This window comes from Thermobia domestica, chromosome 7 (genome assembly GCF_964235325.1).
Source record: "Thermobia domestica chromosome 7, izTheDome1.hap1.1, whole genome shotgun sequence".
NCBI classification, from domain to species: Eukaryota; Metazoa; Arthropoda; class Insecta; order Zygentoma; family Lepismatidae; genus Thermobia; species Thermobia domestica.
Genome location: NC_137460.1, coordinates 112,895,628 through 112,913,803, shown reverse-complemented (window position 1 = coordinate 112,913,803; position 18,176 = coordinate 112,895,628). Strand labels below are relative to the sequence as shown.

Genomic DNA, 18,176 nt, shown 5'->3' with positions numbered 1-18,176 from the left:
AATTGTCCTCAGTGGCAGCAGTGGCATAATTGTCCCATGGGCTTGAGAGAGCCGGAAATAATATTTTTTTCATATATGTCCTCCTGGAAATATTCATCACCAATATACCATTGTTTTTGATACGCGTGTGTCGCCATACAATCAGTCATCCGACGAAACACTTCAGCTGATTGATATCTTTCGACAATGAGGAACTGTATGCCAGCACGTTGATCTTGTTTGGAGACGTTGTAGGTGCGGAACGCTATCTTTCAGCGATTATACCCTCAAGACAAAAGATAAAACAAATCTACTGTACATAAATAAGGAAAGTGGCCGTAAAATACATAACTACGCATTTCCTTTTTCACATCATATTGTAGTTATAGTTAACGAACAGGTTTCAGCTGATCAATCCTCACAGACCATAAACAGATTCATTTACATCTGAAGCGAATTGATTTAGTATTTATCTATTGAACAGCACCATTAAGCAACAGAAAAAAGGCTAAAGAATGCAAATAGGAGGGAAAATAAAAAGTTAAAAGAATTAAAAAGAAAAGTACAATTCAAAATTACTTGAGAAGGAAAATTGAATTCTGCTTGAAATATTACACACACACACACACACACACACACACACACACACACACATATATATATATATATATATATATATATATATATATATATATATATATATATATATATATATGACGTGCACAGTCTCCGGGACAGGGGTGCCAACTTGGAATCGAAAATCGAATCCTGACAATTGGAACGAAACAGAAAGATGTGCATATACTTCAGAAGGTGATTCGTAACATCAAAATAAGACAAAAAGTCCTCTCTTGCATGTTGTCGAATTCCGTGTCATGTACGAGTAACACGAGTGGCAACTGGAATCGAAAATCGAATCCTGACAATTGGAACGGAACAGAAATATGAATAAACAGTCCTCCTGCATTTGACTTCTTTTTATATCACGAATCACCTCTCGAAGTATGTGCACATTTTTCTGTTCCGTTCCAGTTGTCAGGATTCATTTTCGATTCTAATTTGGCACCGCTGTCACTCTTGTGCACTCTTTCAGGTTCACTTTATATATATATATATATATATATATATATATATATATATATACACTAGGAATTGCCAAAGGCTGAGGACATCATTTACATCTCTTCCAAACCTGTCTCCTGTAGCCTAAAACGAATAATTGTGGAACGTTTAACGGAAATATTTCATACTTTCTAATCAAGGAAAGCGGAAGAAAAAGCTGATAGACAACCAAGCGTTACCAATAAATAAGAATAATGAATGCAACTGTAATCATCTTCATTGATGTTCTGTTTTAAAGCTGTAAAGATACTTTCAAAGATCGTTTGATTATCCATGACATTTTTAAAGTAAGGTCCAAATCTCATTTAATACACACAGTACTAAAACAATTACTGTAATAATTACTTTTACTTTAATATAATGTTTCTTTTCTTGTTTTTTTTAAAAAAATCTACTTTATTACAGTGGCGGATCCAGGGGGACGATCGCCCCGATCGCCCCCCCCCCAGAAGAGGAAACTTTTTAAAATTTTATATATAAATAAAACCCATCCCAGAGTTTGGAGCTCTTAAAAGTAGCTCTAAGTATAAGTATCACAACACACCGCTTCCCCCAGAAGTCCGTCCTGGATCCACCCCTGCTTTATTAAGTATAATAATAATAATAATAATAATAATAATAATAATAATAATAATAATAATAATAATAATAATAATAATAATAATAATAATAATAATAATAATAATAATAAGCATTTGTGTTTAGACAAGTTTTGGATAACTTACCACAGTTCGAAGTTGAAATTTATTAGCTGTTGTATCAAAAAATCTCATGTCTCTTTCTGTCGAAGTAACTGCTATAATATTGATATCAGCAAGCGATAACATATCTGTGATACTTGACTGTACGCTGGATTTTGAAGCAGCTGTAATTGTAAAAGACAACAGAATGTGAACATGAAACAGTATTAAAAATTGACTGAAACTAAACTATTACAATCATGTATACTAACATCAAAAGTAAACTATTACAATTATTTGTAATAACTGTAATTGTGACAAAAACAAGAGTTGACTAAGACTAAACAAACTATATGATACTCGTAATTACTAACTCATCTAAATAATATTCCTTCCACGCGTTTTATGGCCGATATTTCAAGTGCTTCTCATGGGCATTTATATTCACGGTTAGGCTTAGAATTTCTTCTATGCTGATTATGGTTTCCATATTTCTAAAAATTATATTTATAATATAATAAAATTAGTTAGTGCACTAATAGCTAAATATATTTTTAAAAAATAGGAATCTTATCCGTGTAATCTTCTACGATGAAAAATTGTTATCTATCAATTGATGGATATTCAAATTCCTGCATTTATAATGTTGTCAAATTAAACACTATTGCCAATAAATGTTAAATTCAATTCTTTTTTATGTCAGTTTTTGTGTGATCTAAAAGATGTATAATAAATAGAGTAACCCACATTATGCTTTATTTTTTAATTATGCTTTATTTTTTTTCCAAATTATGCTTTAGTGTTAATTTCAACCATTGTTTTACATTAATCGTGTATAATGTATAATATTTACTATAAATTAAATATTCTAAATATCTTGATCTATTTATTAATATTTTATGCAACCAGTTTCTTTAATATTTAATGAACTTTCTGTTTATTGCACTGTAAAGAGATATGCTTTAGTCGAGTCAGTTTTTTTATTACTTGTGTGCGTCTTAGAGGTGTATACAGAAAGGGAAAGTAAAAGATGCCACCAAAAAGTACAGAAAGTGCTCAAGATCAAGAGCTACACATAACAATATAGTGTGGAGTTCTTGTGTGCTATTCATTGTTAGCGGAAAGTTATCTTCTTTTCATTTTTTTTTCTTTTCCCCACATCAAAGGATTACACCGAAAAGTTTACAGAATTAAAAATAAGCTTTTTCATTGTTATGTTCTCAATGATTTTGTATTGTAAATATTACTTTTAAAAAATATGAATACAGTATATTAAACTTGCAGTTAAACAGAATTTTCCAAGAATTGTGCTATATATTTTAAATTATGCTTTATTTTCTAAAATTATGCTTTATTATGCTTTTAAAATTAGTTTCTTCTGGAAACTTAGACAACCACAACCATGTTCAAGGTACCAAAGATATGCGTAAATTGCTGTTATGCTTTTTATGCTTTTGGGTTGCCCTAATAATAATGTATTTATAGTATTTTTTATAGTTGGTAATGATGGTATTATAGTACTTTTCAGAGTTTATTTTTCAGTTTCCAATAGGGAGTTCATTATCCTTGTATGATAAGCTTCAAATATATTCCTTTTAATGTTAGAAGTGGCCCAGAGTAAGACTTTTAGCTTCTGAATTGTATGTTTATAGCTTGGAGATGTTTTGATAATCCTGACAGCTTCTTTAACTCACATGACTTTTGTGTCTTCCTTTAATGTGGTACCAGTGTTTCTTTTGGTTATTTTTCTATAGATAACGTCCCAAGAACAAAACAACTGATTCACGTTACGTAAGCTGTCTTTTTCGACGAAATAATTTTTATATCGACTTAAATATTTTCCATGTCTTTAGGCTTAAAATTAAGATTGTGTCTTTTAACTATTTTTCTTAATTTATACGATATCCCTGAATACAACAATGAATGAGACCCACGGGAGTGGGGTTGAGGTTCTTGTATACACATTTTCTTCAGACCCGTTTCTCTAGGCCATACAAATGTTGTGGGCTTTTTGTTTCCATGATAACGGGACTGTAATCTATAATATACACTAGTTTTGATATGTTATTTAGTTCTTAGGCTAGATCTTCCTCGAGTGTTACCAATCAGAAAGTTCTAATACACACGCTTATCTATATATTAGCCTTGGGTTTTGCTAAGAATGTCCTGAAGTTCCTTTTTACAAATATATTACTTGCTAAAGGTTTCCTGTATACTTTGGATTGAAATTTATTACATTTTCTATAAAACATAACATCCAAATTTTTTTTTACGAAATTTGTTACTTTCCTTTTCAATTGCAGAATTAATTCTTATTATTCAATCGTTACTCTCTTATTTACCTAAAAGAAAATGCAACTGTTCTTCATTTTGTACACTACAGTATGTCATCTGCATCATTTCAAGTGGTTTAACACTGTACGAGCCAATACTACGATAAAGGACTTATCCACCTAAGTTTCTCTTTTGCCAATAGATTCGATCCTCGAATTAAAAGATGTTATTCTATAAACATGATTCTAACATTTTTGATAGCTCATAAATTTTTTTAAGTCATTTAATTTATTAAATGTAAGCCATTTTTGTAAACAAAGGATAGCTAAATTTTAAAGTATGTAAGTAAACATGTCTACAATGTCAATTGATGTTAATTTTAATTGATCCACATTAACTAGAAAGACACTTCATTCTTTACCTCTAAACTATTACTAACAACATGTTTAAATTTGGATTTATTTTGTGACAATGATGGAAATATTGAAACAAAAAGGCCACAATATTTTCTATAGCGTGTGAAAACAAGTCTTGAAAAAAAATTGTATACAAGACCCACACCCACTCTCCACCTCCGTGGGTTTCATTCCTGTTGTATCCAGGGATATCGTAAAAATTAAGGAAAATAGGTAAACGACACAATCCTAGCTTTAAGCCTCCTAGAAAAATGGAAAGGTCTTTTAGTCAATATAAAATTTATTTCGTGCAAAACACAGCTTATTGGCATATATCAGATCTTTTTTCTTGGAATGTTAGTCAAATAGTAATAACCAAAAGGAACATTGGTACTAAATTAAAGAAATACATTAGAGAAGCTGTATCAAGGTTATCAAAACGTCTCCAAACTACAAAACTTACAATTGAGAGGTTAGAAATCTTACACTGGACCATTTCTAATATTAAAAGAAACGTAGTTGAAGCGTATTATATAACCTGTTATTGAACACTGAAATAGGAAACCATGAGAAGGGGGTTGGGATACGATAATAACAACTATATCAATAAAAAAAGTTTAAGAGTGTAAATACTTTATAATACATCTTTTAGGCATACAAAAATGACAAAAAAGGTTGAATTTAACATTTATTGGCAACAGTGCTTAATTTGGCAACATTGTTCAATTTTCATCGTACAAGATTACAAGAATAAGATTCCTAAAACTTACAAAAAAGTTTAATTTAATTGTTAGTACACTAACCAAATTATACTAAAATCCCAATAAATATATTTTTATGTATGTACCACTGTTGTTATGGACATTGTGGAAGACCAACATAGGAAAAAATTAATCATAAGCCCTGAAGATAAATGCTCGTAGAAAGCACTTAGAATTGGCTATAAAACACATAAAAGGAATATTATTTAGGTGAGTTAGTAATTATTATTGTAATTGTGTTTCATTCGCTCAATAACTAATTATGATATTTGTATTTCTAGTTTCTTTATATAGTGTAAAATTGGATGTTTTCGTTAGAATCATTTCTGTTTACTTAATTTTTTCATTTGAAATACTTTAATTACTACCTTCCAATATAGCTCTTTTTATTTAAGTCAGAAAATAATCACTGACACACACTTTTAAAAAGTTCTCATTAAAGATATATAATTTTCCAAATATATAAAATAAATAATATTTTGTTGTGAGGGTGTTTGTTTTAAGGACTTAAATCTGATTTAAACTGTTCACTGAAAAAAAACAACACATTTATTGTATATATATATATATATATATATATATATATATATATATATATATCTATATATATATATTGACGTATAATTTTTGCCAACAGTCTACTTTAGCTTCATCAGACACTATCAAGTGTGAAGTCAAAGTGGATAGTTGATGAAACTGTTACACGTAAATATTTTTTTTTTACAATAAATGTGTTGTTTTGCTCAGTGAGCAGTTTGAATCAGATTCAAGTCAGTTAAGAGCAAAGCTTGTACAGTCCGCAGCAAAAAACCTGCAACATGGGAATGTAAGTTTATTGTGAAACTACGCCTAACAGCGCAGGGAATCAACATAACGTATAAGTGGCACGAATTACGCGAGGAGAAACCTCGGCGTCCTCCCCTGCTCACTTAGTTTGGAGTAAAAGACTTCGTCGTTTCACAATAAACTTACATGCTCATGTTGCAAATTTTTTGCTGCGGACTGTACAATAGAAAATATTTTTAAGAAGTTCGAAGGATCATATTTTCCAAAATAATGAGTTTTGTTTACGTATGCAGAAGAAACTGCGTTCAGCAGCAGCGTAGGCGCCAAAATCTAGGGATTCAGACCCCTCGAGATCACCAATAATGGTGTTTTCGTGTTCTTATATCTACAAAACAATTTCCTAGCAATGTCTACTCGAAACCTTAATACCTTGGTAGGCAATTACAAAAACACCTTATTTCATTCCATCAACAGTCTTCCCGATCTATGTCAAAATGAAGAAAAGTAATTTTTTCCTCTTATTCTGAAGCAATTTCTTCAATAATTTATAATGTTCCATTAGTATCGTAATGAATCATATTTCCTATATCAGCTGGTTCATTGCTTAATACCTTTATTGCATCTATTCCTTTCTACCTCGATCCACACTTCTTCGTTCCTTTCCGTTCTCGTCCCATGAATTTATTTTTCCGATTCCTTCTTTCTTTTTATTCCATCTTCTGCCCTCCACTTACTTCTATATTTCCTATCTTCTTCTACTTTTAGTTGATTTTGCCTTTTTCACCTTTGCTTGTATTCTTTCTTCACTGCTATGAGAAACCATTAACAACTTTCACTCGGATCTCTTATTTGAATACATCTTTTTCTTCCTTCCAGCTTTGTCAATGTGCAGCGCCCCTAATTTTCCGATATCCTCACACCACAACTCTTTCTGTGAAGGTATTACAATTTTCTCCGTGATTAATACTAGGTAACTCCCCTTTCAAACCTCTCCGAAGATCCAAAAAGTGTACTTCATCTGTGTACTCGTCTTTCTTCGATAAGAATTCAATCGAATTTAATCTTAGTAAGTTAAACGTATCTTAGAATTCTTTGATCTCCATTATCTTTGTGCCTTCCATATCTGACGGAACTCCTCCACTATCTATATGTTTGATGCTCTTCTGATGCGTGTATGACGTTACACGCTCAAGCAAAATACTTTTCTGCTGAACAGCGGAAGCATCTCTCACCCCAGCTGGACAAAATTATTTTTTTTCTAGTGCACTTTTCTACATCTCTTGCATGTCTAAGTGGACAATGCCTGTCCGCAACTACTGCAAGTAGACTGTGATGAAGCTACGGAAAATGAACTTGATAATCTGTGTGATTATTCATTTGTCTCTGTTGCATTCCCACTTCTATTTGGTACATGTGTTGAGAAACGTAACGTTTGGTTTTAAAGAACCCCAACTGAGATTTATCTACTCTATTGCACTGGTCAGATCCACTGCTTGCTGAAATGTTAGATTTTGTGCAGTTAGCATATATGTCTCCGAGTGATTTTGTTACGAGCCCTTAAATACAAATTGGTCCTGCGAGACATGCTTGCCAATTGCAATATGACGTTTGCATTCTTAGAGTTAACATAAATTGTGCCATAGTCTGATTTTCTTTTCTTGGTTAATATTGTGGAAACGGAACCTTTTTACAAACTCATTTGTTTTCACAACAAAATTTGCAAGCATCAACTATTATTCAGTGTATCTAATGAACACAAATAATTCAGATATTCATAAGCTTTTGGTCCTATTAGCAATTTAAAAAAATGACCGTTTTCTATCTTGTGACAAGGCTGTTGATATACACATTTGTTGGAAATGTTGCAAGTACTACTGCACTATACCAACCACAATATCGAATAATTACAATAGAGAGAACGAAACCATGTTACTCCTCTTTTTCTCTCTTGAAGCGTGAATTCAGATTTAGGTCGGGCAAAATGTTGTTTTACGAGACCCAATCAATTAACACATTATGCTATTTACGAATTAAGCTAATGATAAAAGAACTATACACTGCTCATTTTTGTAGTAATTTACTTTATTCAACTCTAATCAGAGATATCCGTAACAGAGTTCAAAAACATATTAACTTATGGAACAAACCAATCATCCATCACTTCAAGTTATACACTTATTTATTATTATTTACTACGCGAACCTCTTTGCTCTAAATCTTTGCGCAGAACTGATTCATTTAAATCAACAAATATGAACAGAAAACTCTTCTAGATACAACTGAATCGCACAATTGCCAAAAGAAATTGGCAGATTATTTTATTTCCATGACATTTAAGAGGGATGAGGGATATTTCGTTACGAAAACGATTTATCGTCTGTGATTTAGGACAAAGTGATTCATCGTCTTGGAAGTGCATCTCTTGCTGTTGGGAGAGTTCTGTCGCATCTCTTTGCTTGAGCAACAATGAGCGCCTCGAATGTTTTCTTCGCGTCGACGCTTATAAGGAGTAGTAATACGTGTGAATATAAATTGACTTAACGTTTATTAGTATGAAAAGACTCACACAAAACTCTTCTGTTTATCTATTATGCTAGACAAACATAACAGTTAGTTTGTATTGAAAACAAGCAGTATGTTATCCACTGTAGATACAAGCTATTTTTATTAATTTATTTATTGCTTCTAATATCAATTTAGAATGTATTTTAAACATATTGAGACAACATAATTAAAATCGTATACTTCTTATTTATTATTAAGTGGAAACATAAATATAACTGTTGCTTTATTAATTAAACTGCTTTTCAAAACAGCAGTTTAATTAATAAAGCTAACTTACTAGCAAAATTGCCTTCAATAAATTTGTTACCAATCGGATTAAATTAAACAGCTAAATATTTATCATAAGCATTACAAGTTGTCTTTAAAAGTGTTTCATTATGCACGAATAGATTTACTTAAAACTTATCTTTTGTAGAAACTGAATTCTAATCAGATACAGTACTATTATTTATTTATTCTTTTTAATGTTATTCAATGTTGCACAGATATATAAACTTACTGTTTACGTCGTAAGTTTTTTCCCAATTCATATCTAGAGACCAACAATGAATTACACCATCTTTACTGAGAGTTAAATACCTTCCTTCTGTATAGTTAAATGTAAAATCCTGTAATTATAAAATACTATTCAGCAAAATACTATTCAGCATTTTCAGCAAAAAATATTAATAATCTGAGATGGTACTTAAATTAGTATTTATGGAGTGTTTAATTTAATTTACTGTTGATAATATTGGAAAACAGGAATTTGTTCTCTGACAAGGTATATTTGCGAAGTGTCCGCTCGGAATTCGTGTAAAATTGATTCAAATGTAAAGTTCTCCTCGGCCTAATGTGTATTATACTAATTTTAACTGTCCATACTGGTAATTTGCATATTTATGGGCCTTTATATCCGGAATTCAGTTCAATCATACACTAGGGCTTCTATAACGCTCGGACACAAAATTGCTTTTCGTTTCTTTAGATGTAACTGGGCATGAATGTGGGCACATACAAAACAAAGTGGATCAAGTAGACAAGTACTGCTTCTCTGATACATGTTACTCCTCGACCGCCATCTTGGATCCCTCATATAGGAACAACTTTCAGTTTTTCAAATAAAAATAGGTGCAAGTGGTACATCAAATTCTTGTATAATTTTCTCGGAAATTCACTGGTGTAGTGAATTTTACCATATCCTGTACCGTTTGGAAGGTATTGCGTGTTAAATCCCTCCAGACACTTCGAGAATAGACATTGCGGAGTAATATCAGTTACGCTTACGTTTTTTATGTTTACAAATCAAAACAATTTCTAACTGGAAAAATACTATAGGTAAAAACAAACGCTTTACAACATTGGTGTCATAATCTTATTATATTTCTGTAATTGTCATTACTTTCTTGCATGGGCAACCGAAGGGGAGGGCAGGGTGGGGCCCAAGACCCCTGACTCACTGAAATGTATTAAATTTCTTAAGATTTTTTTAATACAAATAAAAAATAAGAAACGTAATATAGAAACCAGGAATTTGAGCCCCCCCAGAAAATTTTCTTCGGGCGCTAATGATTTCTTGTTATACTATAAGAAAGAAGTATTGTATTAGGATCAAAATGCCTAATGTAAATCCAGGTACGACCAGATTTGGGTGAAGATCTACCACTTCCGTATTGGCATCTGTGTCTTTGTAAGTATGTACGTTCAGAGAATATTTCGTCATCGACAAATCACGTAAAATATTACATATACACACGGTACCTGCACAACTTTCTAATCGGTTCAAAATTCGTGAAGTGCCTGACATTTAACATGCAATACCTTGTAAACGGTACAAGCTACGGTAAAACTCACTATACTAATAAATTTCCGAGAAAATTATATATGAATTTGATGTATCACTTGCACCTATTCCCATTTGAAAAACGTTAAGTAAAATCCAATATGGAGGATTTAAGATAGCGGCCGGGGTGGGTAACATGTGTCAGAGAAGCAGTACTTGATCCAATTGGTTTTGCAGATGCCCACATTCATATCCAGTTACATCTAAATAAACTAAAAGCAATTTTATGTCCGAACATTCAACGTTATATGATTGAATTCCGGATATATATGAAGGCCCATAAATATGCAAATTACCGGTATGAGCAGCTAAAATTAGTACAATACACATTGGGCGACGGAGAACTTTGCATTTAAATAAATTTTACACGAATCCCGAGGGGACACCTTGCGAATGTACCTTGTGAAAAGGACAGAGTGAAAACGCTAGGTTGAATCATTCACTCCAGATAGTTAAAGTTTTCATCATTTCACAAAAGTTGTTAGGCATCACCAAATGAATCTTCTCAAAATCGTAATTACCTGAGTCGCATCTCCCAGAAAATGAATAATTCTATATAATCTTCCTTAAGGGTCTTCACCACAGCGAAATTAAATTGCCCTAAATTTAAAGTTTTTCTGTAATATCTTCAAAATAAATAAAATATCAAAAGCAAAGACGTAGTGCACTAGACAATATTATTTTGTATGTGATACCGTTATCACAACTCAGCTATCTGCTTTCGATTTGCAACCAGTCTCGGATTGGCCAAGTTGAGGGCCCTTGGCGCGGGTCCTTAAAACCCCACCCACCCATATATATATATATATATATATATATATATATATATATATATATATATATAGGCCTATATATAAACTTAACGTTACGGACTAGAGAGGAGCCTTTGCTAAGAACAAACTTTTACTGGCTCACGGAGCCTACTGATATGAGCAGACTTCAGAGTCCAGAGTCCAGAGTCCAGAGAAGACTTCTTTCGGAAAGCTGAACTTAGGCATTCGCAACCTTTTTGGTAGAAAGATTCAAGATAGTATTTGCGATTGCGAAAGTTCGACCATGGCCTACAGGTCTTTCGCCTCATGATCCCTGCGGGGCCCTTCTGGCTTTGGACCCTTGGCGATCGCCAAGTAGCCAACGTGGCCGGTACTGTTCGCAATTGTCGATAGATCTAACATTTTTTGCTTCTTGTGTAAATAGTGGCACACCAAAAGTCTTCAGGCATCACATGCAAAATCAAATTGTTTAGTGTACTACGTGTTTGCCTTTCGATTAGTTTTATTTGTTTTGAAGATATTGCAGAAAACTCTAAAATTTGCGGTAGTTTAATTTTGCTGCGGTAAAGACTCTTAAATGAGTTTATCCAAGTCTAAATTAGCTAAATCTGTCTCATTTATTTATTTATTTATTTAGCATTCAATCAATTACAGTAGTATAAAATAGAATTTACCATGAAAAGTACACATACTCGTGTGAAAAAGACATATACTGGAAATATATAATTAGTTATCTTAAACAACGTTACCGAAAGCTTATTAAAGCTATTATTTTGTAAAAATACAATTAGCTCTATTATTTAAATTTTTGTATCTTATCACATATTAATTAGAAATTTATTTAGAGTAAAACATTTCAGGAGTTCAGACAAAATTTTCTTAAATTTGATTGAGTTCTAATATGTTTTGAGTTCCTTGCTAATTAATTATTAACTTTAGTCCATCGTTCATTCACTCCATTATTAATTTCATACACTAACGTTCTTACATTCATTCTAGTTAAGATGTATTTTTCTATGAAACAGCTTCTAGTGCAGTGGTTGTAAATAGCTGAGCTTTCCCCCCTAATATTATTTGAGGTTATACATCCGAGAATATATTGACATAGTATTAGCGAATTTAATTTTTGAATTAGTATATAATATTATTTCTCAGATATAATCCAATCGAAATCTGTTAGCTTTTTCAGTAACATAAAACATTTCTATGTATATTTACCTAATAATATAATCTAACCATTACTGGTCCAAAATATAAATTTGCAAATTACTGACCTGTAAGAATAGGGAAAGTAAGTTATTCTAGGGTTTCTGAATTAAATGCGTTATTAAGTGACTTTAACAGGAAACTTCCTGAGCTAGTAGAGGGCAAATTTAGATTCAGCAACATCCTCTCCCCTGACTGCCTATAACTTAAGGACCCCCCTGACTGACCATCACTTCTAGCACACCCCTGACTGACCCTCCACTAACCAATATTATTTAGCGCAGTACTTTAGTTAAGTTATGCTGCATCGATATTACCCAATGTGCCATTGAAATATATTGTACACAGGGACAATTTGTGGTCTACGCATGGGATTTATGATATCCATAAAACCTTATATCTAAGAAATATAACGAAATTTGCATCTACAAGCCTATATCTAAAACTATAACTAACTTATATCTAACTTATATCTAAGAATTATAACTAAATTTATATCTAAAACTATAACTAACTTATATCTACTTCTCTTCTATCCCATAATGTCCCCAAGCTAATGTATTTACACCATCCTCTAATATATATCTTTTATCATCACTCGGATCTAACGCTAACTTATTAACAGCTATAGTATATATCAAGCTTGACTACGAATAAGGTTTATATCTTTCTATGTTTTTATATTATCGAATAGGGTTTTCTTATAATCGTCAAACTTCAACTCTTTCGGTACTACATATTTAGTTATTCCTTTCGCTTTTTTTCTTTTCTTTATTTTCTATTCTAAAGGCATTAATCTTAGATCTAATCCAATAAATTCAGTCATTATTCTACCATTGTTTTCATCTTTCATTTTGCCTAACACTTTTTTGTTTATTAGTGTTATTCCATATTTATTATCCTTCTCGTATTCGCTTGTATCAAATAGATCATCCATTTCTTTTAAATCTTCGTAGAAGTAATATGTTTCTATCTCATATATAAAACAATCAGTATCCACGTAACATAAATCTATATTGATTCCATATTTAGGTTTCAGAGTGTTGTAATGGAAATCGTACATTAATAGTTTTGATAATTCTAATACACTCATTCCAACATATATCGGTTTATTGAATTTTAATTTCTCTTTCTTCATATGTATCACACACAAATCTTCAGTAAATATTGTTCTGTAATCAATGTTTGGTTTCGCTATTGATTTCCCTATCTTCTTTGGATCACATTCTAGGGTAATACACGTTCTCTTTCTAATATTTTCCATCATCTTCCCGAATACGTTATTATTCATTAATTTGTAAAAGTCCTTCTCGAAATTATTCTTATCTTTCGTTCTCATATTAGTATTCAAATTATATATATTTCTTTAACCAATCCGTTTGTTTGAATTCTAATACTCTGTGAACTTTCTTTAATCCCATCCCGTCACATATACAGTTTTAAATTTCTATAGTGAATAACATAACTTTCTTTGTTATAAGGTGTAGTTAATAATAATTTAATTGTTTTTATACTGTTGAGCAAATGTTTTCTGGAGCTAATGGCAGATCTGAGTGCTTATTATGTAGATAATTCGGATATTCTAAATCAACTTCTAATGTATAACCTACCTCAGAATCATCTGGAATATTCATTATATCTATGTAAGGTTTAACCCATTTAAAATCTTTATAGGGCATTTTTGACTCATAGTCCAACCGTATAAATTATTTGCATCTAAATATGCTAGATACTTTGAACATTCATTTTTGATATAGCTTTCCATATATTTGTTGTTTCTTTTACATATTTTACTACATTGGGATATTCCACCTCTTATATCTTTCTCTATCATTAATATCTTATCCATCAACATTTCTAGATTGATTTTTGTTATCTTTAACATTGAATTCCAAGATAAGCCAGGAGAAGCGAAATACCAAGCAAGTTCTAAACCATAAGCTTTTATACATACGTCTCTAAAATTTCAAACACGTCTGCTAATATCAACACATTCGTTTTGGTATAAAGGTCAGTATATTCTGCAAGGTTTTTAATATTTAATAATTTCAAAGCCCTTTTTGCATGTTCATACTATTGATCCCTTATATGAGTTTGGGTAAGCTTATTGAAGAACATTTTTTTTGGTGGTAGTTCTGTTTCTTCTAATCTTTCAATTGAGTCAATACAATCATATGAATACACACGTTTTTGAATTACAAAATCTAATAGATCATTGGGAAAGTATTTTGATGTTTCTCTATATTGTTCTTTTGTTAGGTTATTCGCTAATTCTACTAAACTCTTTGACATAAACTTAAATGAATCTGGAAATCGTTAATGGATCCCATTCTTTTTATCAAGCTTCACGTATTTCGAGTATGTTATATATATTTTTCCTTGTTATTTGCAATTAGTTTATCTCATTTGTATCGCAAGCAAGCTCTTTAACAAACAGATGAGTATCATAACCACTTAAGTTGTGAATAAATATTGGAATAAAATTAGGATTGTTGTAATTAAAATTACAATAGTTATGAGCTGCACGTCTAAACTATCCAGTTAAATGATCATGCTTTCTTATCTTTGCTTTATTTTTATTTATCTTATACAAACATCTTCTTAACTCACATTTCCACTTCTATTTTGTCTCTCATATCATTTTTATCTTTGTAGAATTGTATCTTCTTTTTAAATGTATTTATTTGTGTTTCAACTGCTGGTGGTAAATCACTTAAGTTTCGTATAACAATTATCTGAGCTGTTATATATTTCTTCTTCCTCTTCAGTTAAAATATCCATTTCAAGTTGATGATGATCGTATGTCTTCTTTATTTCTATTGCTTCATTTTGTAACATTTCAACAAATACTTACGCAGCATCTAGACCAACATAATTAACAGGGCTTTTGTAATCTCCATTTGAGTACTGAATATAGTAACAGAAATTCATTCGAACATGCTTCTGATATTTTACTGTTTTAGAATAATTATGTTCTATTTCCATTTTACATAATAAACATTCAAAATTAGCATATATTGCAAATGGTACTCTTAAAGATCGATTATAGTTTTGAAATTCTATTTGATTGTCATACGGTTTTGGAAGTTCTATTCTAACAGCCTCATGTTCTTTACAATATAGCTCATGTTGTTGTAACTGCTTCTCCTTTCTAAAATGTCTTGTTAAACACCTATCGCAGAAGTACAACTTCTGATGTTTTGTTACTTGACTTCTTATTAATCTTGATAAGTCTTTTATCTGTCAATAATGATTATTTTCTTCATCTTTTATATATAATAGATTAACATGTCTTTCTTGCTTATGTTTCGTGATTTGAAGTGGATATATATTATATTTCTTATGATAACTATAAACGTTAATTGAAATGTTACTTCTCTTTTCGAACTTTACTATGTCTTTTAATTGTACAGGGAATTCAATCCCATCACAATATTTATGTTTTTATTCTTTAACAAGTTGTATATAGTTGGAAGATCTTTGAGGATGTTATTCACGGTCCATAATTTTTAAGTAACTTGCCACAGAATATAAGAAACATTTGTTGTCTTTATTTTGAACATTAATTACTGCTTTCATATCTTTAATTGGTTTAGGAAGTTCAATATAGGAAGAAACTCTTAATGGTACATATTTGTTTAGTCTGAATTCTAAATGTTTAATTTCGTGCAATGTCCATCCTGATCATCTACCTTGAAATTCTTCCATTTCTCTAAGAAGTTTTCGTTTAGCATGGTATGTGTATTCATCTAAGTCAGTTGATTCTAATATTCTTTTATTTGACGTTTTAAAATTAAATTCTTTTACTTGTTTTTCTATGATATAGTCACAAATGAAAACAAAATTAACTTTAACAGGATGGATCTTTAGCTCTTCTATGATTTTGTTAATAGCAACTCTTTTTACATCTAAAAGTTTCGTTGGGTCTTTATTTCCATCTATGTTATCGACTTTAATGGCCTGTGATTTCTTTTTAATGCTGTTTTTTCTGTTTCTACTTTAATAGGTAGGCGTGCTGGTTTAGTTTCCTCAATTACTTCTTCAAATGGAAACAGCTTTAAAGCTTTCTTTCTATCTAGTATTTTAGGCTTTGGTTCTCCAAAGATGTTTTCTTCAAATGGAAATGTTTGGGCTAACTTTAATCTGTCTTCATCTTCATACATATTAATACGATCAATGAGCTGTGCTTTCCTTAGTTGGGAATAACCTCTTTGCTCTTTCTCTTAGATGTACTCCTTAACTCTACTACAGTACTTTTAACTAGAGACTTCATCTTCTTTTGTCCTTGCAAATTTTGATTTGTTTTTATTTTTGTTATACCGCTATCATTAATACGATCAATAAGTTCTGCTTTACTCAGTCAGGAATAACCACTTATTCCCTTCTCTGTACATATACTCCTAAACTCTACTACAGTACATTTAACTAAAGACTTCATCTTCTTATTTTGTCCTTACAAATTTTGATTTGATTTCATTTTTGTTATATCGTTCTTAACACTACTATTAATACTTAAACTCATCTTCTAGTCTTGTCCTTGCAAATTTTGATCTGATTTAATTTTTTATTAACAGTCGTCTTATTTAGTATATAGCAGCTTCTACGAGATTATCACATAAAAGCCATATATAATTACATTCTAAACTATATACTTAAGAATCTACCTCATCATTTTCTTTATCACTATCCTAATTTGATTCTAGTTCTGCATTCTCTTTTTTACTTTAACTCTATTTCTTTTAGTAACATATCCTTTTCTTTTAATAGTACTTGTCTTTCTATTAGTGCTGCTAGAAGTTTAAGGTCTTCGTGAATAAGTTTAAGTTGAACATGTATTAAATCGCAATCCATATCCATATTTATTATATAGAAAATCTTTGAAAATGAAGTTAACTATAATTTTTTTTACAGAACATCGTAATTGAACATGTCACTTGCTAAACAAATATTATCTCTTACACCTGTATTCAATCGTGTCTGTTATTATTTAGATGATGATGAAGATGATGCTGAGTATGATCCAAGTGATAGTTATTATGATCCAGATGAGAGTTAATTCTGATTAGATTAATTTTTGCGTTGCTATTGGTATGGTAGATCATTTATTTAATAAAGCTGTTAAGGAAAATAACTAACGTCTTATACAAAATATTATTGACAAGCATATTATGAATTTGTCAGATGAAATATTATATACACTAACATATACATAATGGTCTTTTATGTGTTTTAGTGAAAATGTTACAGAAGATTTTATACGTAAATATAAGGATAAGATTAATTGGAAAGATTTATCATACACAGGTTTGTCAGAAGATTTCATAAGAGAGTTTGCAGATAGAGTTAACTGGATGAGTATAACATACAATGACTTATCAGAAGATTTCATAAGACAGTATGCAGATAAGCTTGATTGGGAGATTATATCATTCAGAAAATTATCAGAAGATTTTATAAGAAAGTTTGCTGATAGAGTTGATTGGGAAAAAGTTAGCTCATGTTCACGTTTATCGGAAGTTTTATTAGAGTTTGCTGACAAACTTAATTGGGACCGTATATCATATCATCAAACTTTATCTGAGAACTTTATAAGAAATTATGCTGATAGAGTACGCTGGATAGGAATTTTATCGAGACAACGTTTATCAAAAGCTTTTGTTCTAGAATTTAAAGATTCCTCACGACCTTCTATTTATATTTAGCCACTACTTCGATTAGAGAGCACCTGATGATCCGAAACCTCCAGAACCTCTTTCGTTTTCGTTATCAAATTCTGTAACTACTTCGAATGGTAATGATTCATGTTTTATTAA

At 31.0% G+C, this 18,176-nt stretch overlaps 1 protein-coding gene across 3 annotated transcripts in view; it reads right to left on the bottom strand.

Moving 5' to 3' along the window:
• The window catches only part of LOC145690356 (WD repeat-containing protein on Y chromosome-like), a 156,901-nt gene that overhangs the window by 92,948 nt on the left and 45,777 nt on the right, over window positions 1–18,176 (bottom strand). For all 3 annotated transcript variants that reach the window (XM_081765172.1, XM_081765173.1, XM_081765174.1), the window contains 2 exons: window positions 9,062–9,170; window positions 1,827–1,966 (listed from right to left, as the gene is read on the bottom strand). In XM_081765172.1, coding sequence (XP_081621298.1) covers window positions 1,827–1,966; window positions 9,062–9,170 — 249 coding nt within the window. The remainder of the gene's footprint in view (window positions 1–1,826; window positions 1,967–9,061; window positions 9,171–18,176) is intronic.